The 26,769-nt window shown below is 35.0% G+C and overlaps 1 protein-coding gene across 2 annotated transcripts in view; it reads left to right on the top strand.

Moving 5' to 3' along the window:
• Positions 1-5,266: 5,266 nt before the first annotated feature.
• LOC138334358 (popeye domain-containing 2-like) overlaps positions 5,267-26,769 on the top strand; it is a 45,165-nt gene continuing 23,662 nt past the window's right edge. Inside the window, exons 1-4 of one of the 2 annotated variants that reach the window (XM_069283021.1) lie at positions 5,267-5,376; positions 5,828-5,980; positions 9,080-9,311; positions 21,986-22,831. In XM_069283021.1, the coding sequence (XP_069139122.1) occupies positions 5,272-5,376; positions 5,828-5,980; positions 9,080-9,311; positions 21,986-22,131 (636 nt within the window). In that variant the 5' untranslated portion in view covers positions 5,267-5,271 and the 3' untranslated portion in view covers positions 22,132-22,831. Of the gene's footprint in view, positions 5,377-5,827; positions 5,981-9,079; positions 9,312-21,985; positions 22,832-26,769 lie in introns of those variants that run through there. The other variant, XM_069283031.1, reaches the window with a different exon arrangement.

Here is a 26,769-nt window from a genome sequence, read left to right on the forward strand (position 1 = left end):
CAATTCAGATAATATAAAAGCGGACAAAAAATTGATAGATGTTGCTTCTAAATAAAATTGTGCTCATAGTGCTCATTAGAAAAATTTTGACAATGACTTTTCAAAAAACAGTTTCAATTATCAAGCATTACACATTTAAATGCTGCAAGAAACTATTTTTAATTTAGGGCTATATTTTAATGGAAGCCAGATGCTCTCATTAACACAATTTCAATCTAATACCCCGGTTGTCACGGCAACTGTTCCTAATCTTTCTATTTTGGTAACTATCCATGATGCTGTATTAGTGATAAACTGTTACATTTAAAAGTTAAAAGTTGAGAAAGTAATTAAGATTAGAGCTTTCCTGATCATGAAATTATTCTTAAGCTCTTATAGAAAGATTCAGAAGAAAGATGCCACATTTGGAAATGTTAAAAATTCCTGGTAGCAATCTCCTAAGAGTATAGCAACCTTTTGGTGCCACTTATCCATATACTAGGTTAATTAGAGAAGCCTTTAGCTGTATGTGTAATGAGATGATGTATGCTTGAAGTCTTAATAACAGTGCTGTAGTTGTCATTGTCAAAATTATTTTTGTTAATTGTGTGTGGTAAGAACTCTCTGTCACTCTATTTTTAATAACATTTTAATTGAAGAAATTACTGTCTTTTGATTATTATATATATTATTTTTTAATTTAACAATTTAAACCATAAGCAATCCATAAATAACCAGAGGTTACATGCAAATTATAGAACCAATTAGTTCAACAGAAGTAATACATTTTTTGTTCTTTTATGGTATTGAATACATTGCTTCCAGACAGCTTCACATTTCTGAAACATATATTGATATACTCCTAATACAAATGTGGGACATGAGGAATCATTTGAGGTCAAAGTCATCATTTCAACAATGTTTACACATTGTCACCATTTGAAATTTATAGTTACAAAATTTGACCGACAGAATCGAATCGAAAAGGATACCCACATGGCTTCATATTATCGGAAAGGAAAACAATTAAAACGTTTTAATTTATCAAATTTTGAAATTATTCATCGTTACAGGGTGATATTCAGCCACTAGTATGCTAATGATCATTTGATTCCTCCCATTTGATTGGTGTAGTTTTGCCTTTGTAAATATAAATGGGCTGACATTCCTATTTCACATGTGTATGCTATCCTCCATTTTGATTTGGTGTAGTTTTGCCTTTGTAAATATATGGCTATCCTCCAATTGTGTAGTTTTGCTTTGTAAATATAAATGGGCTGACATTCCTATTTCACATGTGTATGCTATCCTCCATTTGATTGGTGTAGTTTTTGCCTTTGTAAATATAAATGGGCTGACATTCCTATTTCACATGTGTATGCTATCCTCCATTTGATTCAGTGTTTAGTTTTGCCTTTGTAAATATAAATGGGCTGTACATTCCTATTTCCATGTGTATAAATGCTATCCTCCATTTGATTGGATCAGTGTTTAGATTTGCCTTTGTAAATATAAATGGGCTGACATTCCTATTTCACATGTGTATGCTATCCTCCATTTGATTGGTGTAGTTTTGCCTTTGTAAATATAAATGGGCTGACATTCCTATTTCACATGTGTATGCTATCCTCCATTTGATCAGTGTTTAGATTTGCCTTTGTAAATATAAATGGGCTGACATTCCTATTTCACATGTGTATGCTATCCTCCATTTGATCAGTGTTTAGATTTGCCTTTGTAAATATAAATGGGCTGACATTCCTATTTCACATGTGTATGCTATCCTCCATTTGATTGGTGTAGTTTTGCCTTTGTAAATATAAATGGGCTGACATTCCTATTTCACATGTGTATGCTATCCTCCATTTGATTGGTGTAGTTTTGCCTTTGTAAATATAAATGGGCTGACATTCCTATTTCACATGTGTATGCTATCCTCCATTGTGTAGTTTTCAGTGTAGTTTTGCCTTTGTAAATATAAATGGGCTGACATTCCTATTTCACATGTGTATGCTATCCTCCATTTGATCAGTGTAGTTTTGCCTTTGTAAATATAAATGGGCTAACATTCCTATTTCACATGTGTATGCTATCCTCCATTTGATTGGTGTAGTTTTGCCTTTGTAAATATAAATGGGCTAACATTCCTATTTCACATGTGTATGCTATCCTCCATTTGATCGGTGTAGTTTTGCCTTTGTAAATATAAATGGGCTGACATTCCTATTTCACATGTGTATGCTATCCTCCATTTGATCAGTGTAGTTTTGCCTTTGTAAATATAAATGGGCTAACATTCCTATTTCACATGTGTATGCTATCCTCCATTTGATTGGTGTAGTTTTGCCTTTGTAAATATAAATGGGCTGACATTCCTATTTCACATGTGTATGCTATCCTCCATTTGATCAGTGTTTAGATTTGCCTTTGTAAATATAAATGGGCTGACATTCCTATTTCACATGTGTATGCTATCCTCCATTTGATCAGTGTTTAGATTCAACCAACAGATCATCAACAACAGCTTTATGATCATTTAAGGATTTTTGTGCTGTTTTAGAGCTGCATGTCTTCAATGGCTTTGTGATTTGGGAGATTCTCTAGACTTGTGACATCATCTGTACAACATTTTAAGTGACATTTTGTATGCTAAAAGACCACCAACAGTCCCACAAGGCCATCAACAGTCCCACAATGCTTTATTTAGCAAGAAATTTGACCTTATTCCTGTTAATTCATTGTCCTTCTAAATGCTCAGACAGTGAATCAAAAATTGCTGTGTTTACCCCACAGGTTAATACCTGGTACACAACTTTTTATTGATCGATTTGCCATATCACATGCTTCAAAAACATGTTAACCTGTTTGGGATTACTTCATGTGTTTTTTAATGTTAAATTGATGGAGATAATCTCAATGTGGTTGAGGACGGTAATCCTCTCGTTACCCGAGATTTTACTAGAATCACAGACCTAATATCATGCACAGATTACAGTATAGACCTATCTGTGTCGTGATCAAGTGTCCTAGCGACACGGAAACCTGCTTTGATGGAGTCGTTAATGATTGGCTAGTGAAGCATATGATTGACTCGGATATAAATTATATTGTACAAGTAGTTTGGTAATCATGTCCAGGTATAACTAGCATCAGCCTGCCTGACGTGACAGATTTCTAATAATCAAGACTGATAAATATAATCTGTACAGGCCTACTTATGTCAAAAGTAATGCTCATAATTATATATCCATGTGTTCAGTTTGATAAATTGGTTTGAAAAATGTCAAATTAAGTGACAAATTTTTATGCGACTTTAAAATTTAGACTATAAAATTCCTTCATTAAACACTCTGAAATCAACAGAGAAAGATATTTTTCTGACTCAAACTTGTCTGACTCACATTGACTGTTGTTCATTTTTGCCAAATAAAGTTTCAATAGTTGCAAGATCCATGCCAATGTTCAATGATTTTTCTCAATCAGACTTTCCTTATGCCTCAGAATCTTGGCAAACTTTGAAAGTAACGTATAGCTGTTCAAAGGATACCAATATTATAACAGCTAGCTGCAGATTACTACTTCTTATAGTAGAGACTATTTAGAAATCTAGATAGATGTTCTAGCTACTACAAGATTTTTTGACGGTATCTATAAAGCACAGCTATTTACATTTAAAGTATGGGTGTTACCTGAAAGTGTACCAAATGCTAGAAACAACAGCTAGGGGTTAACTTTGGAAAGTCAACTGGATAAGGGAAAGTTAGCAGAAAAATTGTAATGGCCAGGTAATCATGATCTGGGTTTAAATCAGGGGCCTTACAAATTTTAAATGGACATTTTTCTCCCAATTGCACAACCTGACAGTATTGTGGATGGTCTACCATGTCAAATTGTGCTACACATATACAATTTTTTATTAAGGCTTATTAGGGCCCCGCATCGAGATGCGGGTGCCCTATTAATCAGGTTGTCCGTCTGTCTGTCCGTCCGTCCGTCTGTCCGTTTTTTTTTCTTTTGCACATTAATGATGGAAGGGAGTGGAGTATTTTCCCCATATTTTACATGATGATTCCCCATCCATCCTAGATCTGCTTGGTAATTTTTCAGGCTGAAATTAAATTAAAAAATCGGCCATCTTGGATTTTAACATTTAAAAAAATCACAATGTTGTTGCTCTTAACTGATAAACATTTTGTTATAACATTATGATGCAAAGTTGTTCAGAATTAAACAAGGAGTTGACTGTCCAAAGGTAAGGTCATGGGCCAAGGTTACTAAGTCAAAGGTCAAGGTCAAATTTATTTGAGTTAATTGTATGCTCTTAATGTAATGTTAGCTTGGAATCAGGATTCAAGTTAAATACTTGGAAGACTTTTTCCAAAGAATTATAATAATGTACCATCATCGGTTTCCCAATTAATGTTGACATTAATTATTTATTAGCAACATATAGCTAACACGGAAGAATTCGTTGTCAAAATACTACTTTTCCACTTAAGCACGTCAGACACATAGCGGGGCCCTTTCTGACGTGTCAGTGTTCTAGTTTATTCTGTTGTTCTTCCTTCGACCTTGAAATAAGGTCAAGGTCGTTCATTTTAACAAACTTAATAGCTCTTCATCCCAGCATGAATGCCACATCCAACTTTATCTTTAGCTTGTGTGGGCATTTTGCAATTATAGTTTATACAGCTTGAAAATCTGATCAATTAAATCAGATAAATTGTCGGTTGTGGTCTGTTTTAATTAGCAGTTGTCTTTTGCCTACACAATTTTCGTGTGACATAGGTTAATCAAAATTATAATGACTTATTACCATATTTACATACTTTGTTCCAGCAATTGACTTTGGATTGTGTCCATAGCATGAGTCTACCATTGTCAAGTTCACTATTGCTAGATCCTTATCAATTTAATACAACAGCTTTGTGTTTTGTAATTGTGGTCAATCTGTAAATCTTTATGAAGAAAAACTGATTGATATTTCACAATACTCCCAATGTAAGCACTTCACTTATATCCCAAATAGATCAAAGCCTAATTCAACAATAAGGAAACCATGGCTTTGCAATATTCAAACTGCAGTTTGATATGATTTTTAATATATATCACACCCAGTTAATATATTTTGATATACCTATTAACTACAGGTCAATGTTTTAGGTAAATAAGTTCATATATTTTACAAAAGTGTTTCATTCTTGTTTTCAAAAGAATTGATATATGTGTAGGAAATTTAGCTTCCTGTGAATCAAATTTATAACATTTTTTGGTCACTAATTTTTTTCCAGAATGAATGTGTATCATCATCACAATTTACTTCATCAGATACAGGAGATGGAGTTTATTGATTCTCCTGAGTTTGAGTCGGGTGTTACTGGTGATGAAAAGTATCAGGTAAGTAAAACTTTTAAAATTAACTCACCTGAGTCGGGTGTTAAACAGGGAAGGATAGGTATCGGGTTTGTGAAACTTTAAATATTAACTCACCTTAGTTTGAGTCAAGTGTTCTAGAGGAGTTGAATTGAGAATTGATACAGGACAAAAGGTATTGGGTAAGAAAATGATGTTGATTCACCTCTTTTTTACTTGAGTTTAAGTCTGAATTTGCAAGAGATAAAAAATATTAGGGAAACAAGAGTTTCATATTAACTCACCATAGTTTAAAATAATAAACCCCATTAAATTGAATTTATGGAATTAAAGTATTCAGCTGTTTCCTTATCTGTCCAAAACAAAAACAGACATGTGGAATATTGCCTTTTTCAAGAATATAGTAGTTTTTGGCCATGTCCATTAGCAGATTACATTTCCAAAATGTAGGTAATATTTGATGTGCTTATTACAGGTGTCCATTTTTGCTGTAACCACCTGTCGATATATATTCTGGCCACGTCAGGGCCTAGAGTACTTGTTGATCAAAGAACCATACCTTGCCAATGTCATCAACACTATGCTTGGCCGCGACATCACCACCAAACTCTATGCTCTCAATGAAAAGGTATATATTTGGTTTCTAGGTCAATTTGATTTAATATTGCTGTTGGAAGAAATAATACCTTCTTACTTTTTTAGTAAAACATGAAAAGTAATAAATCTGGGAACATAGCTACATAAAGAAGTTCAAGTTGAAGATGTTTAGTAGTTATGAAGTTATTATAGTAAAACTTGGTGATAACACACCTCTGGGGATCAATGAAATCACTTCGTTATAAGCACAGTTAGTTATATATACACAAATGTAAACAGACATCTGACAAGAACCTTGATGAAATCACTACATTATAACCATGAAGTTGTTGTAAGCATTTTCATTATGAACATTTTTTAGTTTTACTGTGATTCTGTTACTTTAAAGGGACAATTCAGGCTAAAAGAACATTAAAATTTGTACATATATCGGGAAAAAACCCAGTTCTTATGGAAATTAGATCAGTTGGTTTTACTGTAATATGCCAGAAAAGCCCATGGTGGTGAAATGCGTGTGGAGTGTTCAAACTCGCTCGCTGTCCGCCATTACACATTGTGGTCGAACTTCTTGTATGCCGAACCCTGTCCCTTGCTCGTAGAGTAATGCTACTTTTGTCTAGAACTGCTCAAATCGCCCTGAGAATAGTGTGTTTACCTTATTAGGTGAATTGGTTCGTCTAAAAAAAATTATTTTATCACCTCCTCAGTGGTTATGCAGTTCATTTGTTAAACGTGCGTGACGTTGGCTCGGGTATAGATACAGCGAACATATTTTACCTGCTGAATCGTATTGATCAACGATTTATAATTACAACGGTATAGATTAAAATACTAAACAATGACGTGGAATTTGTCAATATTTTATGTTATATGTTTCATAAGAAATGTAGAACAATACATTTATGCCATATTTCGCTTCTTGGTTATGTAAAAGAATTAGCCTGAGTGAATTGTCCCTTTAATTGTAGAAGTTGGCTTTGAAAAACGAAAGAAATGTATTGTTGTGTGTTTAAATGCGTTACCTATTCCTTGAAGTAGGTGACTAGAAATAGGGCTGACATTGGAGAAATTTTTCAAAATATTGTTTTGAAACTGCACAGAGTAGTACTGTAGCAGTATGTAGATGTGAATTGTATTAGAAATCTTTTATCCTTTGGGGGTTATTGGGATGTACTTTGGTTTGCTAGTCTGAAATTTTTTGATTGCAGTATAATTTTTCAGATATATACGGAAAATCTGCTTCATGACTGTCTTTTCTACTAAATTCATGAATAAAGAGAAGACTAAAAGAGATAATGATGATGATATATGTAAGAATGTTTTCTGTCAAACCTAAGGTTTCCTCACAGTTACAGACATCTGTAAAAAATAAGGTCCCAATCATCACTGCGTTTGATTTTCCATGTCTTGTCAGAAATTTGTTCTGAAAAAAGAAAAAAAAATCAATCACCATTTTATAGAAATAAAGAATGTATGAAACAATAGTCTTTTGAGGAATTATTGTCCATTTGAGTATTTCATCTAAAAGATTTATCTTAAGTCTAAAAATTTGATATTTTCGATAATGGAAAAGTAATTTTTTAGCCTACATTAAGCTGACCATACTGATGAGAATGTCAATAAAGATACCTGTACAGTCAGCTGTCCGTTTTGTACCATTACCTCCATCCTGTGTATTTCCTATATACAATGTACATGAAAGCTTTACTGACCAGGTGTGCCCGACCAAAACGGATCTGGTCGTAATGTGAAGGCACGCAATTAGGCTACATGGCTTTTACGTTGGTCTGTCAGAGAATTGTTGTGTTTTGAGCTCAGAACACTGTATCTGCTTGGCACCCTTTATTAGATGTTTATCAGCAACAGAGAAAATATTAGTATTTGATTTCTTCCATATAAATATAATTCCATTCCTATCACGCCTGATAGTTTTAATAGCTGGTGTGATATTATGTTTCCTTTTAAAAGTCAATAAAATCTTTATTTTAGACTTTTCTGTCTGATGATCCTTTTTTCTTGTATTGACTCAATTGAAATGAAAATGATGAAGCAGTTAATCGAAGTTGTTTCCATGTTGACGAAATGTGATTAGGGATGCAAATCTACAGCTGATAATATGATGTTTTTTGGCCTAAAATGAATGTGATCCAATATTAGCTTGACAGATTTTAGATATTTACTGAAATGTTTGTTCTTAAATTGGGTAATGCTGTTAGATTGTGTGTTTTAAAGAGTCGTACCGGGAAACACTTCTGATAAAACTTTACTCCCACCCACTCCGTAATACCTTATCATGCCAAATAACAATTCAGGTGCAATTTCTCAATTTCTTGTTAAACAAATTAACGAGTTATCAGCTGGATTAAAACTTATCAGTTACATTAATAGGCTTCTGTTTAAAGATCCTGTTTATCGTTTATAACTTTCATTTCCTTTGCACGCTTTCTGTATTGATTTGATTCAAAAGATACCCTTAAAAATTTAAAGCTTTTAATATTATTGTAATTCATAGAATTATCGAAATGACCTTAGGTTTCTAACAAATTATTTAAATGTTTCTCTGAATTGTAGTGTAAATGATTTAATGAAAGAAGGTAGTATGGCATTTATTATCTTGTTGTCCCTATTGTTTTCCTTCTAAAGTAAAATTACAACCACTCGATGTGCAGTCGCATTGTCATAATCCCATGTGATTTGCAAGCGTCCAGAACATTATTTGATATTGACCAATGAAAGATGGGCTTTTAAAGTGTCTTTGATGTGGTCTCAGGAACATAAAGACTGCTGGAGTTCAGAGGGCAATAGATTTAAATTTCAAAAATACAAATTGACATACTTAATTGCTAATGCCAACAATAATTCAAAATTGACACTTTTTTCTCACACTTTTAAACCAAAATATCTGGTTAATTATGAACTCGGTTATGAAAGTTTTCAGTTATGTTACAAAAAAAAAATTCAAATTTAAGTCATGTAAAAATAAAAGCTTTCAAAGGCTTAATAAGTAACCTATCATGAAATGAGCATTTATTAAAAGGCAGAAACACCATACATTTATTGTGTAGACTTGAATGCCACATGTATTGGAACCTGTTGTTTCAGACATTTTTAGATCAATCTCCTTCTACAGGTGACCTCTCCTAAAGGGGGTAGGATGGATATCCGGCTACCGACTGTATCGTCAACCATCAAGGCTAAACCAGACCTACGTAAAACCGTGGTTGGAATGATTGAGGATCTGTCTCAGAATGAGGCTAGACAAAACGGCAGTAAGACTCGGACCAATAAAAAAGATGCTGGTGAAATCAACAAAATGACAAAGCCAAATATAGAGGAGGAAGAAGATGATCTGTATTTAGATGGTATGTGAAGTGTTGATAAATTAGCTACTGTAACCGGTCTAATAAACCTTTTCAATCTGTCTGGCCTCGCATTAACCTGACAAATCCAGAATCGTCTTTCTTTGTCTTGGATTAAGTAACAATGAAGCCTTTGTGACAGAGAGCAAAGTTTGTTAATTCGATTACAAAACTGATTTGCTCAAAATTAAATCATTCTTCATTTTTGCATGGTTTTAAATGGAATTTGTTTTGGGTTGTTCACGTTATTCACTACACATATATAAGTGAATGCATGTATTTGTTTTTGAAATGGTAATTTAATTTTTGCATGTCGAAAAACTTCCATCCCTGATGCATGTACGTGATATATTTTTTCTATTAAACAAAATAAGAAGATTACTGAAACTGCAGAACAAACTGAGAGGTTAAGGTGTCTGACATTCCACCAGTGACATCCTACCACTGGGCTGTGGTGGCTTAGAGGTTAAGAAGTCTGACATTCCACCAGTAACAACCCACCACTGGGCTATGATGTCTGAGAGGTTAAGGTGTCTGACATTCCACCAGTAACATCCCACTACTGGGCTATGATGGCTGAGAGGTTAAGGTGTCTGACATTCCACCAGTAACATCCCAGCACTTGGCTGTGGTGTCTGAGAGGTTAAGGTGTCTGACATTCCACCAGTAACATCTCACCACTGGGCAGTGGTGGCTGAGAGGTTAAGGTGTCTGACATTCCACCAGTAACATCCCAGCACTTGGCTGTGGTGGCAGAGATGTTAAGGTGTCTGACATTCCACCAGTAACATCCCAGCACTTGGCTGTTGTGTCTGAGAGGTTAAGGTGTCTGATATTCCACCAGTAACAACCCACCACTGGATTATGATGGCTGAGAGGTTAAGATGTTTGACTTTCCACCAGTAACATCTCACCACTGGGCAGTGGTGGCTGAGAGGTTAAGGTGTCTGATATTCCACCAGTAACATCCAACTACTGGGCTATGTATCTGAGAGGTTAAGATGTTTGACTTTCCACCAGTAATACCCAACCACTGGGCTGTGGTGGCTGAGAGGTTAAGGTGTCTAACATTCCACCAGTAACAACCCACCACTGGATTATGATGGCTGAGAGGTTAAGATGTCTGACATTCCACCAGTAACATCCCACTACTGGGCTATGATGGCTGAGAGGTTAAGGTGTCTGACATTCCACCAGTAACATCCCAGCACTGGGCTGTGGTGGCTGAGAGGTTAAGATGTCTGACATTCCACCAGTAACATCTCACCACTGGGCAGTGGTGGCTGAGAGGTTAAGGTGTCTGTCATTCCACCAGTGACACCATACCACTGGGCTGTGGTGGCTTAGAGGTTAAGGTGTCTGATATTCCACCAGTAACACCCAACCACTGGGCTGTGGTGTCTAAGAGGTTAAGGTGTCTGACATTCCACCAGTAACACCATACCACTGGGCTATGATGGCTGAGAGGTTAAGGTGTTTGACATTCCACCAGTAATACCCAACCACTGGGCTGTGGTGGCTGAGAGGTTAAGGTGTCTGACATTCCACCAGTTACACCATACCACTGGGCTATGATGGCTGAGAGGTTAAGGTGTTTGACATTCCATCAGTAATACTCAACCACTGGGCTATGGTGGCTGAGAGGTTAAGGTGTCTGACATTCCACCAGTGACATCCCACCACTGGACTGTGGTGGCTGAGAGGTTAAGGTGTCTGACATTCCACCAGTAACATCCCACTACTGGGCTATGATGGCTGAGAGGTTAAGGTGTCTGACATTCCACCAGTAACAACCCACCACTGGGCTATGATGGCTGAGAGGTTATGGTGTCTGACATTCCACCAGTAACACCACACCACTGGACCATGATGACTGAGAGGTTAAGGGGTCTGACATCCCACCAGTGACATCCCCAATGTATGGTAATGGGATATGGCCCTGGTTGTTTGGTATCTACTTCCGGAATAAACGTACCCAAACAAATGAGAGGGGTACGTGCTAAATCACTTTAAAATCTCAATGGTATTTCATTTGTTTATTGAAACCTATCAAAAATTGGAACAGTGAAAGCTTAACATTTTAATATGTCCAACCATTGTATGTGAAAATGAGAATAAAGTCTCTTAGTTTGTATTCAAACATGAAACCATGATGGGATTTCCGTGCAAAACTGAGAAAAATGTGTGAGAATATGAACATATCTCAGGATATCGGATGCATTTCTTTAAGGTAAGATGTTGATAAAGAATTAGGATAGAACAAAAACTATCTATCACTTCAAATTTATCATAACTACATCCTGTGTGCCATAATCATTGATGTTTAGTGAGCATGTTATGACTATAGTGTACGTATTTGGTACGCACAAAATTCCAGTTTGGTATATCCATCAGTATACGGTTTAGTATAACAACCTAGTTTAATTTGAATCACAAACAGGGAGCCACATATAAAGCGTGGCATAATCCTCGCGCTTGGTATGAAAACGTTTTTTTTCTCAGTTTTGCACGGAAATCCCATCATGGTTTCATGTTTGAATACAAACTAAGAGACTTTATTCTCATTTTTACATACAATGGTTGGACATATTAAAATGTTAAGCTTTCATTGTTCTTATCTTTTATAGGTTTCAATAAACAAATGAAATACTATCGAGTTTTTAAAGTGATTTAGCACTTACCCCTCTCATTTGTTTGGGTACGATTATTCCGGAAGTAGATACCAAACAACCAGGGCCGGATCCCGTTACTATACAGTGTTCCCACCACTGGGCTGTGGTGGCTGAGAGGTTAAGGTGTCTGACATTCCACCAGTGACATCCCACCACTGGGCTATGATGGCTGAGAGGTTAAGGTGTCTGACATTCCACCAGTAACATCAGACTATAGCTACTAGGCTATGCTGGCTGAGAGGTTAAGGTGTCTGACATTTCACCAGTGACATCCCACCACTGGGCTGTGGTGGCCTAGAGGTTAAGGTGTCTGACATTCCACCAGTGACAACCCACCACTGGGCTATGATGGCTGAGAGGTTAAGATGTCTGATAACTTAATTTACATGGTAACTGTATATACCACCTCTTGTTGCTGAGAGTTTTTGTCTGGGGTTTTTAACTAAATGTTTACAATGTATTTCGGTCTACCACCTCCCTTTCCCTAGGTTATGTAAGAGGTTGAAATATTTGTGAAAAGAAAGGGTAGATGATAATTAAATTCTAACTACCGTAATTAGATAACAACTGCTCCCCCCCACCCCACCCCCCCCAAAAAAATAGAAAAAAAATTCTTCATGGATTTAATATATATATTTATATGTGATCATCAAAATCCACTAAACTTTTACATGTTTTGATATGTTGAACTATTTTGGGAAAATATGGGCAGAACGATGAAATCTGAACCTTTTCTTAACCAAGGAGTTATCCAGCATTCATTGCTCGCGATATCATTTTTGAAGTTATGTGGTGCCAAGACAGAACTTAATAAAGCACATTTGTTAGATTTGGTGCCGTGGAATTCATACAATCGCTCTTGTAATCAGTTTGTGTGCAGAGAAATCACTGGCCTTTACCAATACTTGATTCTCGAGCTTGTGCAATGATACGGGGAGCTGTCTGTTAATACAATTTCTCATGTCTTGTTGGAAAATTTGCTGTCAAATGTCAAGGATGTGTGTTCATGTAACTGAAGTATCAGCATAGCTTGGTGACAAAAATGATGTTTATGGAATTATGTTGTCAGAAATTATTGATTTATTTACATTATGCTAAATGCAACATTAATACTGTTCCAAAGTGTTCGGGTTTAGTTGATGTACATATTATTAGTTTTCATTGTTTCATCAAGTTTTATTGCAGAGATAATGCTGTCTTGTTCACAGTGTCAATTAAGTCTGGTTGTTAGGTATTCTAATTTTCAAATATTCTTTGAAGAAAATATACTTTTACAATAGGCTAAGGGACCTTCTATTTACTCTGAACATAATAAGAAAAACTATAGAAATCTTTGCAAATATAAGCTTGGGAAAAAGATGTGATATTATGGGGGCTGTAGCATGTTGAGCTTATGGGGTTACTAATGCTTTTTAGGTCATCTGACCGAAGGTCAGGATGACCTATTGTCATCGTGTTTTGTCCGTCGTCGTGCGCCGTGCCCCGTGCGTCGTACGTTGTGCGTAAGACTATTTATACAAAAGCCTACTCCTCCTTCATCCTTGGATGGATTTCATTCATATTTGGTGTGAAACTTCATTAAGGAAGGACAATCATATTTTATATAAATGAGCCTGGTCCGACTCCTAGGGTCTGAGGGTTGGGGCCCCAAAAGGGCAAATTTCTTAATTTAAGTTTTAAAATCCTACTCCTCCTTCATCCTTGGATGGATTTCATCCATATTTGGTGTGAAACATTATTGGGGAAGGGCAATTATATTTTATATAAATGAGCCTGATCCGACCCCTAGGGGCTGAGGGGTGGGGTCCCAAAAGGGCAAATTTTCTTATTTTAGATTTAAAATCCTACTCCTCCTTCATCCTTGGATGGATTTCATCCATATTTAGTGTGAAACATCATTGGGGACGGACAATTATTTTTTTATATAAACGAGACTGGTCCGACCCCTAGGGGCTGAGGGGTGGGGTCCCAAAAGGGCAAATTTTCTTAATTTAAGCTTTAAAATCCTACTCCTCCTTCATCCTTGGATGGATTTCATCCATATTGGGAAAGAAAATCATTTTTTATATAAATGAGCTTGGTCCAACCCCTAGGGGCTGAGGGGTGGGGTCCCAAATGGGCAAATTTTCTTAATTATTCCCCGCCCAACGAAGTTGGTGGGGGTTTATACAAATGGGTTCTGTTCGTCAGTCCGTCCGTCCGTCCGTCCATCCTCCGTAAGAATGGTTTCCGGAGCATAACTCTAAAAGCAGTAGAGATCTTTCCATGAAACTTCATAGACACATTCTTTTTATGATCTAGTAGTACCTTTTGCTATATTTTTAGGTTTTCATTTTTTGCACTTTTTCCGTTACCATGGAAACATTGCTGAAAATATCATGGTAAATGGTAAATGTTACTTTGCAAAACTCCACCCATCTTTGTGTATATAGTCTAATATAAATATCAAGGCTGTATACCTGATTCAACAATTGCAGCCCCGCTCTTCTTGAATTATACTCCATCTTTCTTTAGCTCAACTTCCTTTTTCCTGGTTTTTTTCATACACATAAGTCTCCACAATCAAACTTACTTCAGCTTTGATATCTCCATTGGCGGGGGATTTGAATGACTATGTCCTTATTTTAGCTTTAAAATCCTATCCTCCTTCCTCCTTGGATGAATTTCATCTATATTTGATGTGAAACATCATTGGGGAAGGACAATCATATTTTATATAAATGAGCCTGGTCCGACCCCTAGGGGCTGAGGGGTGGGGCCCCGAAAGGGCTAATTTTCTTAATTTTAGCTGGCCCATTTCCTGTTTCAGGTTTCGATCTCCAATCTCAATGAAAATTGGTCTATAGGGGTTTTAATTGATGCCAAACAACATGCAATCATTTTCGTAAAGATTTTGGTATTCCAAGATGGCCGCTGGCCCACTTCCTGTTTTAAGGTTTTAGTCTCCAATCTCAATGAAAATTGGTCTATAGGGGTTTTAATTGATGCTGAACAACATGCAAACATTTTCGTAAAGATTTTGGTATTTCAAGATGGCCGCTGGCCCACTTCCTGTTTTTGGGTTCAGTCTCTGATCTCAATAAAAATTGGTCTATAGGGGTTTTAATTGATTCAGAGCGGGAACTTTAGGTGAGGACAATCATTTTTTATAAACAACCAAGCTAAGACCCATGGGGATAGTACGGTGGAGGTCCAAAATGGGGGCTTTGCTGAAATTTGGCTTTAAAATCTGACTCCTCCTTATATTAATCCTTGAATGGGTTACAACCATATATGGATGAAGGGCTACCAAGTTTGTTCAACAAATGACATTTACCTATTTCAGAAACTTACATATTCAACTAAGGAGTTCCTTGTATTGTTTATATTAATCGTTAACCAATACTTTATACTGTGACTTTGTTGTTTTGTGCTATGAGTCAGATGACCGTTAAGGCCCATGGGCCTCTTGTTTCAATAATTGACCTTGACCTTTACCTTGGGTTTCATTATCAAGGGGTCAAATATAATTAAGTTTGTCCTCGAAATGTACTTGAAGCAAAGAAGACTTTTGATCAATTTACCACCCCATTGAATACAATGTATTTACAAGTGTTATGGTTAGGCTTAAATGTCAGTGGCTTTCTGTATCTGACAATAGTTAGATTTGTCCTCCAAATATTCTAGCTCTCTACATGTTAATTAGAAGTTGCATAACTTTCTTGGAGGAAAGGAATGAGATTTAGTAAGTTTGACAGTTACATATTTGGCTTCAGTCTGTTGGTCTATGGATTGTATAGTGAACTTGTCATATAAAATATTTACTTAAGGCGTTGGTGAGAAAACATCTGGTTGGTACTAAATGAAACTCCGAAATTCAGCAGGATAGAAATGTGTTAATAATGTAAAGTGATGTAATTACTTATACCGTGTGATAAATATTGATGATCCTCTCTTCCAGACAACCCACACAGGTCACTGAACCTTCTGTTGAGCATAAAAACCTGAATACTTCCATTTAAACTTCCATTTAATTCCTGGATCGTTATCTAGGTCAGTACAAGTGGCTGAAGGTCTGTTAAGCTTCCATCACAAAAGTGCATGGTATGCATTTTAATTTTTTAAGCATTATTTCTGTAGAGAAAAAAAAAGGAAGAAATTTTTTATAGACTTTGGTATCAATTGCAAGACTTATCTCATCATCTGTCTTATTAATGGATGAGAGAATTGTCTGTTATGACAGCTGTTTGATGGCCTAACAAGACATCAGACATTGTTCTAGACTAAAGTGTATTTAGTTAATCTCTCGATTATTGTTACAATGACAACTAAATCAGGGCATCAGGGCAGTAGATATAATGTTTAGAGGCTAGCAGTAGGTATAATGTTTAGAGGCTAGCGTTTCTGCCTGATCATAACATGTAATTGAACAACATTCTTTTTGTATTTAGAAATTATCATTATGATTACAAATGTGAACTTCAAAAACAATTAAATGTCAGAAAATTGTGATTTAGTAAATTTGTTATTTTCAGGGGTATAATTTTATTAAGCCACTATCCATTTTTGGCAAGTTGGTAAAATTTCAACTTGCCGAATCAGAAATTTTCTTGCCAATAGTATTATTAAAAGCAACCAAATTCATTGATCACTATTATATTTATTCATTGTATATAGCAATAAATGTTTTACATTTTTAGTGTCACTATACTAGAGTAGTTCAATAACATTTTATTTTCAGAATGACTAATGTGGCAGTTTGTGCCAATAAAATTTTTTTAAAAACTTACATATGATTCAAGTACATGTCACTTAATTTTGTCTAAGCTTAACTGTTTATAACATCTTGCACGCTTTAGCAATTTTGACGACTGAAAGAACTTTGTTATGTCAGCAATTTTAAAACTACGTAAATCATTCCGAAGAAAGATTGTTTCGTGGAACACTTGAACTTTTCCATACCAAATCAATGTCTTTGTTTTTGAGATACTGGAAAATATACAGTATACAAATTTAAATGTGGGCAAGAAGAACTATTTGTGTTGAACGTTGTGCTTTCGTTTCATGATTCATTTAGACTATGCTTTGACACACAATTTATGACAGGCGTATTGATTGGAAAATTAAGTAGATGTATATGTATTTAGAATGAGGAACGGTGAGCTTATGTCATGGTGCGGCGTCTGTCGGCCATCATCCGTCCTCTGTCCTTCCGTCAACATTTCCTTTAAATTGCTACTAGTCATACAGTTCTGCATGGAATGTAACCAAATTTGGCCAGATAATTCATTTATCTTAATTTCCATAAAAACGTTTTGAAGTTTTATATTTTTTTTTAAAAAGTTTATTGCATAAACTTATAGGTTTAAATGGATTTCATTACTATGAACTGTTTGATATTTGCAACAATTATCTTGGTCTTTAAGATCGCCTTTTGATTGTTATATGGCATAGAATATATGGTATCGTATACTCTATTTGATCCATTTAGCGCCCAGGGTACTTGAACAATTTAAGCAAATAAGGGGCGCTTAATACAGAGGACTCCACATAATCGAATAACGATTATTTGAATATTTCGGTTATTTGCATAAAATTCTGCGGTCCCGATTTTTTCCTTCTTTATCTTTGTTTTTCAACTCCGTGTATTTGAATAGACTTTTACGTGACCTCCGGTTATTTGAATAAAATATTTGTGAAATTCTAAAAATAAAATCGAATATTTTTCAATTTTGCTATATATTTTTATTGAAATTCGCCGATATATGTTCAAGATACTTCGATTTTACTAGAAATCATCATGGTGACAGATAAACGTTATCGTATGGCTTGTTATTTTATGCATGAATCTGCAAAGGTATTCGACGCTATTACGATTTTCATCAGCAGCGATAGATCATTACTTTAGTATAATCACTGACTCAAACATCTAATTAAAGCATTTGCACTTTCAAATATGTTTATTTATTAACGTAACATACCTTAGTTCGCAATCGGTTGGAGATACTATGCTTCTTTACAACAATCGCCATTCATAAGTAGTCTAGTTCAACCAGAGTCTTGTTGACTATGACAGACATGTACATATCAAGCATCTCCTTGAGCGAGACATAAAAGCATGCAAAGTCGGCTTGCAATGACTACCGCAAGTTTCGTATGTAGGATACAAAAGATACTTGCTATGTTGTTTTCTTGCTACTTGAATATGAATTAATTTCTGAAATGTTATCAAGCTATTCGCCGTTTTGATCAACAATACAGGAAGAATTCTCAAAACAGTGAACGCATGGCTTTATCACCTGTTGCCATTTTCGAATTCATACACATGTGTCAAAACAACACTGCTAGGCCTAGTTGATCGGCACTTTGAAATTTAATCACAATCGTAAGTTCATTTTTCCAAGCAAATGTACGTAAAATTGTTTATTATTTAGGTTCGAATTGCAGACACTAATTCAATCCTGTATAGTTATTGCATTTGATATCGATCGTTTAGCTGTTTCTCAAAGATTCACATGTCGATCTAACGTAAACAAGAATCTAATATTGGAATATTTTTTGTGATCAAACAATTAAAATCGATTTACAATTTCGAAAATAATTACTTGTTGTTCATTTTAAGTGTAAATAATTTACGTATTTATCAAGTAAAGGAAACAATATCTATTTGCCTGTTCACATATAATGTACATATGTGTGGGGTCAAACGGAGGTGCAAAATGCCATCTCCGCCTATTTGAATACTCCGGTTATTTGCATATTTTCTTCTGGAAAGTGACTTATTCAAATAAGCGGAATCCTCTGTAGAAACAAATTTGGACTAGCCTTTCAAAAAGTCATTCTTCAAAGTAAGCCATAAATCTATTTGTTAAAGATATCAGTAAGGAAACTAACATTGTTTTAATATTGTCAGTCTGCAGTTAGTTTGAAGTAAGTGAAATTGAAGCCTATAAAAGGGGGGGGGGGAGCTTTTAGGGGTGGGGGCGCTTACTTATAAGGTATAAGGTTTCAATTGGTATAGGTGAGAGTATAAGGAGTTGAAATGGATGACTTTCACCTATTCTTTCCTTTCTAGAATGTTTCACTGTGGATATTAATTATTCTTTCAAAATGGTAAAATTTATATGACATATACCATTACTTTGGGAAGAAAATCTGATAGCAAGAAAAAGTAAAACCATTGTAATAAACACCATGAAACACCATGCTTTGTAAATGGAATGTGTAAGATTCCTTTTAAGTGAAGTAAATCTAATACTTTGATGGGCTTTCATTTATTGATATAAAGATTAATTTTCAGAAAGCTTTCTAGGAATCAGAATATCATGTTTGGGTAGCCACAGTTTTAATGCTTGTAGATTTGGAAGCTTTCAAAGCAAAAATAAACACAGAATGAGATATTACAGAAAACAAAATATCAATTCAACACAAAAAAATGTCATAGAATAAAAAAGACAAAGAAAAATTTCAAACATTAGGAAAAGTATAAATTTCATTATTAATTAATGATGTATATTTGTATAGTTTAATGTTAACCAATCTTTAATATGAAAATGGACCTCCAGACCATAATAATACCATCATCCATACAGTCGTTCAGTGTTTAGCCTGATTAAGTATTTGTTAAAGTGGATTTGCAAGCATTAATGCTAGTTATATGTTTGTCAATTATACTGATGCTGGAAGCTGAAATTATCTTGTAACAATGTGTATAATCCAAGGTTTTTGGCTTATCCAAGTTATCATTTGTATCTACATACACGTTGCTATATGAATGCGTCTAGGACAGCCATGGTGAAGTGGTTAAGGTGTCTTACATTCTACCATTGCTGCCTATAGTCTATACATGGCAAATGCATCAGACAATCACTAAGAATAGATCTGATATCTAAACACTTAAAATGTTAACACAATCATTTTATAATGTTCATGGTGTGAGGAATTAGAACAACATCTTCTGTCTGTGTGTGAAATTGATTTTATTCATGTCTGTGAAAGTTTGGAAATCAACAAGTGAAAATCATATTGATATATCTAAGTGCAGAAAGTTAAATACAGAGTAAAATCTGTCAAAACAAAGTGTGGTGTATATCAAGAAAATTTGTATTGAGTTTAATGATAGTGATAGAATGTGATTCTTTGGGGATGAAAACTGCAGAAAGATTAAAGCAGTAAGTGTAAACACGAACTACGTAGATGGATTTTGTATGCTTAGCAATAGAATTCTCAAATAGAGATGGAGACTGTTGAAATGTATAGGCATTGTTCAGAGAATAATTGAACCCATTGCTCCATCAGAAACAGTTGTGCAATAGCTACACTGTGGTCCATTGGTTTGGCTGTAGGCTTGTGGTATCATCAGGCGACAGCAACTTTCCTGATAATATCATGTAAGACAATGACTTTCTAGATAATTTCATATGAGACCATAACTTTCCTTATAATATCATGTAAGACATGACTTTTCTTATAATATCATGCGAGACAATGACTTTCCTGATAATATCATATATGACAATAACTTTCTAGATAATTTCATATGAGACCATAACTTTCCTTATAATATCATGTAAGACATGACTTTTCTTATAATATCATGGGAGACATGACTTTTCTTATGTCATGGGAGACCATGACAATCCTGATAATATCATGGGAGACCATGACAATCCTGATAATATCATGGGATACCATGACAGTCCTGATAATATCGTGGGAGACCATAACAATCCTGATAATATCATACAAAACTAGGACATTCTTATTAATATCATTGTGAGGGAGGTGGAAGAGTCAATCACTTTGATTTGTTTCTCTGTTCTGTATTGGGGCTTTCTTACCCTAAAAGCTTATCTAGACTCAATGGAATATTCTGTGCCAATATTCTCTCTTTACCTTATCTCATTTTCTAGGTAGCCTATCACACTATATAAAAGCTTATCTAACACCATGAAGATTGTATTGTTAGGTTATCATTTACATAGCTTTTGTTACCAACCTCAAGTATTCAAAGTGACGCAAACCATATACAGTACGTTAAATTCAGAATAGGTAGGATGCACATCTGAAATTATCCAAACATTGTGAATAAGTTGATATTATTGTAGTGGCAATAGCCTTCACAATCAATCAACAGTGTTAGATTAGATGGCTGCTTCATATTATAGTGAAGTACGTTGTTTCAAAACCATTGTCTGATACCTTTGTATGTTTGATAAGTTTGTAACCGTATTATTGCATGCTTTATATGTGTACTGTGATAAATATAAAGCTGCCAAGGGGGAATAAGATAAAGCTTTGGTTATAAAAGACATCGATAATATACCTAGATGTACTCGGATAGGCAAAACAGACAATGGAGATGGTGTGATTAAGCTACACAAAGCCTCACTTGTACAACGTCCATATTTCATTCTGACATATTTCTCGTAAAATCTTCTGTGATATAACTAGTGATGAATTCTCCCTGATAGTATTGACTTGATTTCATTACATGATACTCCTGTTGGCATGAACAATCTGCATTCTATATGTAATGTGTTGGACATTTTATAGATGTTTGCCCATGTAAAATTGTATGCACAGATGATTTTGTGACTGTTTTTACTGCAAAATATCATAATTTGTTTTGAATGCCATAGTACATGCTTTTGTTATGCCTGTCTTGCAAGAAAATAAAAATAAACATTTTTTCAATCATGAAATGATGTTTTCCTATTTTGTTGCTGTATAGTTGCATGTGATGGCTGTTTGATATTATATCTAATTTTTTAGCCATTTGATTGGACAGTGTAATGACTGTGAATTCAGTCTGGTTATCAGATTGTATAATCTCATAAGTAAGGATTCTGTCCAAGCTTCCGATACTTATCAATATAATATCATCAAAATGTAGAGAAAAAGGAAACCACAAAGAGAGAGGAGGTACTCTACACAAAACAAAAAGTAAAATAAATGAAAATAAAATCTTTGAAAAAAGAAGAAAAATGTACATGTTTTTAACATGTTTTGTTATTTGGCTTCCAGAATCTGTTGAGGAGAATGAAAAGACTGAGTTACTGAATGGACACGTGCGGGCTCCATTGTTTGGGGGTCCAAGTCTGTCTACCTGTAGCGAGACTCCATCAGGTTCACGTGGATCAGTTAATTCTGGACTTCATTTCAACATCTGAACTTTCAAAACAGAAACTCTTTGATGAAGTAGGACTTTTCTTTTCAAGTATGACACTCAACGTTACTTGTGTTCAAGGAAAGTTGCATCGGACAATATGGAAATGTGTTGCCAAAGTGAAATGGACTATGATGTGAAATAATGAATGTGTTTCCCTTAAGAGACGGTGATATATTATGGGGCATTTAATTAACATTTGTTGATTGCAAATAGCTTCACTTATTTTATATCTATTGACACTCAAATGATTATTTGAATGTCCGTATTGTTCGTTTGCAATCATCATGACTATATGACTACAATTTCAAGTTTATAATTAATTCCATTCCTAATGTGTCTTCCCACTAACGAGCACACTAACTGTCTGATCTGATACCTTGCGTTACCAAAACTCTCATTAAATTTCAATGCTGGGATAAATTAGTGCTGCGTTTAATGAAGCTGTGAAATAATTATATCTCTGTAACCTACAATTTCCCATTGTTTCTGTCTCCCCATATTGCTCTTAATTCCTTGTTGAAGGTTATTGTTCACAATAAACAACAAAAGTTGTGTGATAAATGAAGTGCAGTAATTAGTTCCTAGCCATAACCCAGGTACCTAAGGGTTTATAATATGTCAGTCTGTCCTTCTTTCCTTCTGTGGGTTATCTTGTCTAAGCTCTGTCTCATGCATGGAGGCACTGGAACACATATATTTGGAGACACAGGTAAGGTGAAAAGGGTAATATAACCAGGTTAGGTAGTCTAAGCTCTGTCTCATGCAGGGAGGCACTGGAACACATATATTTGGAGACACATAGGTAAGGTGGTGTGAAAGGGTAATATAACCAGGTCACTGACCTATATTTTTACACAGTCTTCAAAGGTCCACCTAGTCCAGTACCACTACTTCCTCCCTTTTTTCCAATTTTTGGTCTCAAAAGCACAGATATTCAATGGTTCATATTACCGGCTGCTAACTGTAACTTCAATTGGCAAGCTCGTCAATTTGTAACAGAAGTGGAGAAAATGTAACAAGCAGACCGAGGTTTGAACCCAAGACCTTTAAGGACTGGTTGGGTGCTCTATAGATAGAACTACCTGGTCACTGATAATCGACCAATTCTAATACATCAGAGATAATTGTCCAGACAATATCCTATATTATAAGGCACTTCTTCATAGGCATACAGATTCACTTAGATGTGGTAGAGTCTGGTATACAGAGTAGGTCACTGTGACCTAGTTTTAACCTTTGATCAATGTTATACTATCAGGCACAAGAACTTCATATGACTTTTATGTCAGTCCATCTAGGTCTACTAAAATTTATGGAAGTATTGATTTCTATGTAAACCAAGTTCACAGAGATTATTTTTTTTGCATAATAGACTTTTGAGTGAGATAATTAAACCTTTCAAAATAGCTTGAATAGATTCTAATTTGTGGAGATAAAGTTTTGCAAATTCATCTTGACCCAGATAGAGTTTATAGCAGTAAATTGTATGTGAAGGAAAGTAGGTTTACAATATGCTTTTCATGGTTGTTGTGTTTATGTTTGTGAAGAAATAATATACATAAAATAATTGATTCTTAATGTTTTCTTGATTTACATACTACATATTTTCAGTACATTCATTCCATGGTTGGTAATGGACATTGATGAAGACATATAAATGGTATTGTAAAGGATGGTATCATTGTGGGCCTTTCTATAGTCACTCATTGGTGAGCAAAATATTTTGCATGAATACATATGTAGCATACAATATGCAGGGTATTTTTATGCAAAGTATTTTGTTTAAAATTGATAGCCCTCGCCTTTGAGAACTTGGCAGTCTTGTCACTATGATTTCTTGAAATGAAAAAAATGGAATTGAAGAATTTTTTTGCAAAAAACAAGAGCTTTAAAAAGTAATTAGAGCATTATAGTGTAGGGTCCTAGGCAACAGGTAGGGACAGAAACATACATAGTTTGAGAGTGATTCCTTTGTATTTCTGTGAAAAAGTGGTATAATCAGTTGTTTAAGGACAAAAAGGCAACCACCTATTGACAAAAGGTCATTTGATGTGCCTAATATCTGATGTTGCTAAGCAACATAGGCTAACAAGATAATGGAGCTAAGCATTTCAAAAACATTAATTACAATTATTTGATGACACATACAAGATAACTGTCAGACTGTTTGTGGGTAAAAAAGGTAAAAATCTGAAATAATCAGTAGATGTCTGTCTTGATTATTGAAAGTAGCAGATATCATGGATATAGAATGAGTTTAAGATAAAATCAATTTTCAAACAGTTCTTTAATGTCACCATACATTGTTAATGAACATTCAGTGCAAACTAGATGTATAAGTATATAAGACAGGAGATTTGTTGAATCAATTAGGACAAGCTTTCACTCAATAAATGCACAGAAGTAGTACCAGTCAACAAATTAAGGTCGGTATAAGTTGAATTCATGGTTATATTATAAGTAAGACAGCATACATGTATGAGTATGGCGCTGCACTATTGGCCAGAAACAAAGAAGGTAGATTTTAAATCTGACAGTGGTATTTAGACAACAGATAATGCAAGAAGACAAATGTCTACCAAGCATCGATCTCTGCAAGTAACATTAACCAATTAACCAGAAAGTTATTGTACAAGTCAGATGGTGGGAACAAATGTTTACCAATCATAGGACAGAATTGATCAAGGACAAAGAATAAGTTTGATTAAAAAACATATCTGCAGACAGCATATCTGTTCACTTTGAATGTGGCTAAGGACATGGAAAGTTCGAACAAACCGAAGCTCATTGAGTGGTTTACATTGAACCATTGACTGCACCATACTGCACTCTGCTGATAACAGCCTGTCTCCCTCAGAATCAGCCAATGTTACGAGTTTTACATTGTCTTTTATCAGCAATTAACAGGACCGATGATAACGAGATCAATATACAGCATCTTCTTCTGACGTTGTAGCTCTGCTGAGTTGGTAAATCCTTGTAAAGGTGTACAAGCAGTCATGTCAATACAACTGTCGCTGGCCATGGCGGGCCTAGACTGCGGTCATTATCATCTCCATCTCACAGACAGGTCACTCTACACAACTTTATTTATTATATTTATACCTGTACGGGGTTGAACCTTTGATGCTAGGTTGAATATTATTTCAGTCTTTCATTAATTTCACAATTATGCCTACTCTTGATGTCAAGAAATTAAAATGAAATGCTTTATTGCATGAGCAAAATGCATTAATGTTTAAGATCTTACATATTTCAACATTTTTTTTTAATTCCTCGTTTAATGAAAAAATACTGTATGATGGAAAATGAAAATAATTTGTCTTTAGATTATATAACCACCAACACAAGTTTTAACTCGCTAGTCTGTAGAGGAAGTGTGATCTTGTATGCACTGTGTTGAGGCATCCATTGTGCCTTCATATCACCCCTCCGTTGTCCATCTTTCTGGTTGTTTGCTGCCGACTTTTCATTTAAACATCTTCGCAATAACTAAAAAACTCAGAGACCTGATATTGTGTTTTGGGCCTATAGCATGTCTGACTGAATAACCCAGAGACATGCTATTGGGTTACCAATTGTCCAAATTAATGACATCAACATTAATTCAAGGTCACAAAACCATATATGGCAAAATTGTTAAATAACTTCCTGTCCATAACTACTAGACTTTGATCCAATATTATAGGCCTGTAACAGGCTGATTATTAAGCCTGTTCAAATTTATGACATTGACCTTCATTCAAGGTAAAAGTATCTAGTATGCTTTATTTGATAAGAAATGAAATAATTTAACTCCAAGAGATATGGTTGACATCTTGATCCTGTAGCGAACACTAGCAGGTGAGAAATTTAGACCCATATATTGGACCCTTGTTTCGTAAATCTACATTGCATATGCGATTTAGATTGACATTTCTCATACATAGCAGTGCTACTTTGAAATTTTAGTTAGTAGTTGAAAGTCCACAATTTGGTCAAAACTTCAAAGTTACCAGATACTAGTGGTAAGATTTTAGCATTCTGCAGATATTCTTACTTTTTACATCAACCAAAGCCATCTCAAAATTTACCATGGCTTTTGAAAGATGTACACCGTAAAATATATTCTGAAGAATCATCAGAACATTGCGAAAGCGCTAAAGAATGTTGGGCGTTATTATTTTTATTATATACATATATACAAAATGTACATATTTACAATGTATGTACAATGGTTGTAGTACATTGTTTGTATTTCCTTCTATAAGCTAAGAGATATTGTTTTGCTGTATTTACTTGTTTATGTAGAAACTGGTTTGGAGAGATTGATGAGTTAAAGTTGAACCCCCACATAAATACTTATGAGATATTGTTTAAGATTGCAGAGGTGACCAAAGACTTTCCTTCAATCAATGGAAAAAATATGACAGCTGTCTGCTTAGTTGATGGAATGGTGAAGAATTATTGATGGAACAGTTTTTACGACGGATAGGGATCGCGTCTGCCTTGTCCTGATAAAACCTTAACTCTGTATTGATTAGTTAAGTGAATCACCAACTGAATGTGTTTAAGAAAATTCATTTGGACGAGTTTGATAAATTGTGAAGAAATCAAGGAGACATGATGGATGTTTGTGGTGATCCTTCTACAGATAGGA

This window comes from Argopecten irradians, chromosome 1, assembly GCF_041381155.1.
Source record: "Argopecten irradians isolate NY chromosome 1, Ai_NY, whole genome shotgun sequence".
In the NCBI taxonomy this organism is placed as follows: domain Eukaryota; kingdom Metazoa; phylum Mollusca; class Bivalvia; order Pectinida; family Pectinidae; genus Argopecten; species Argopecten irradians.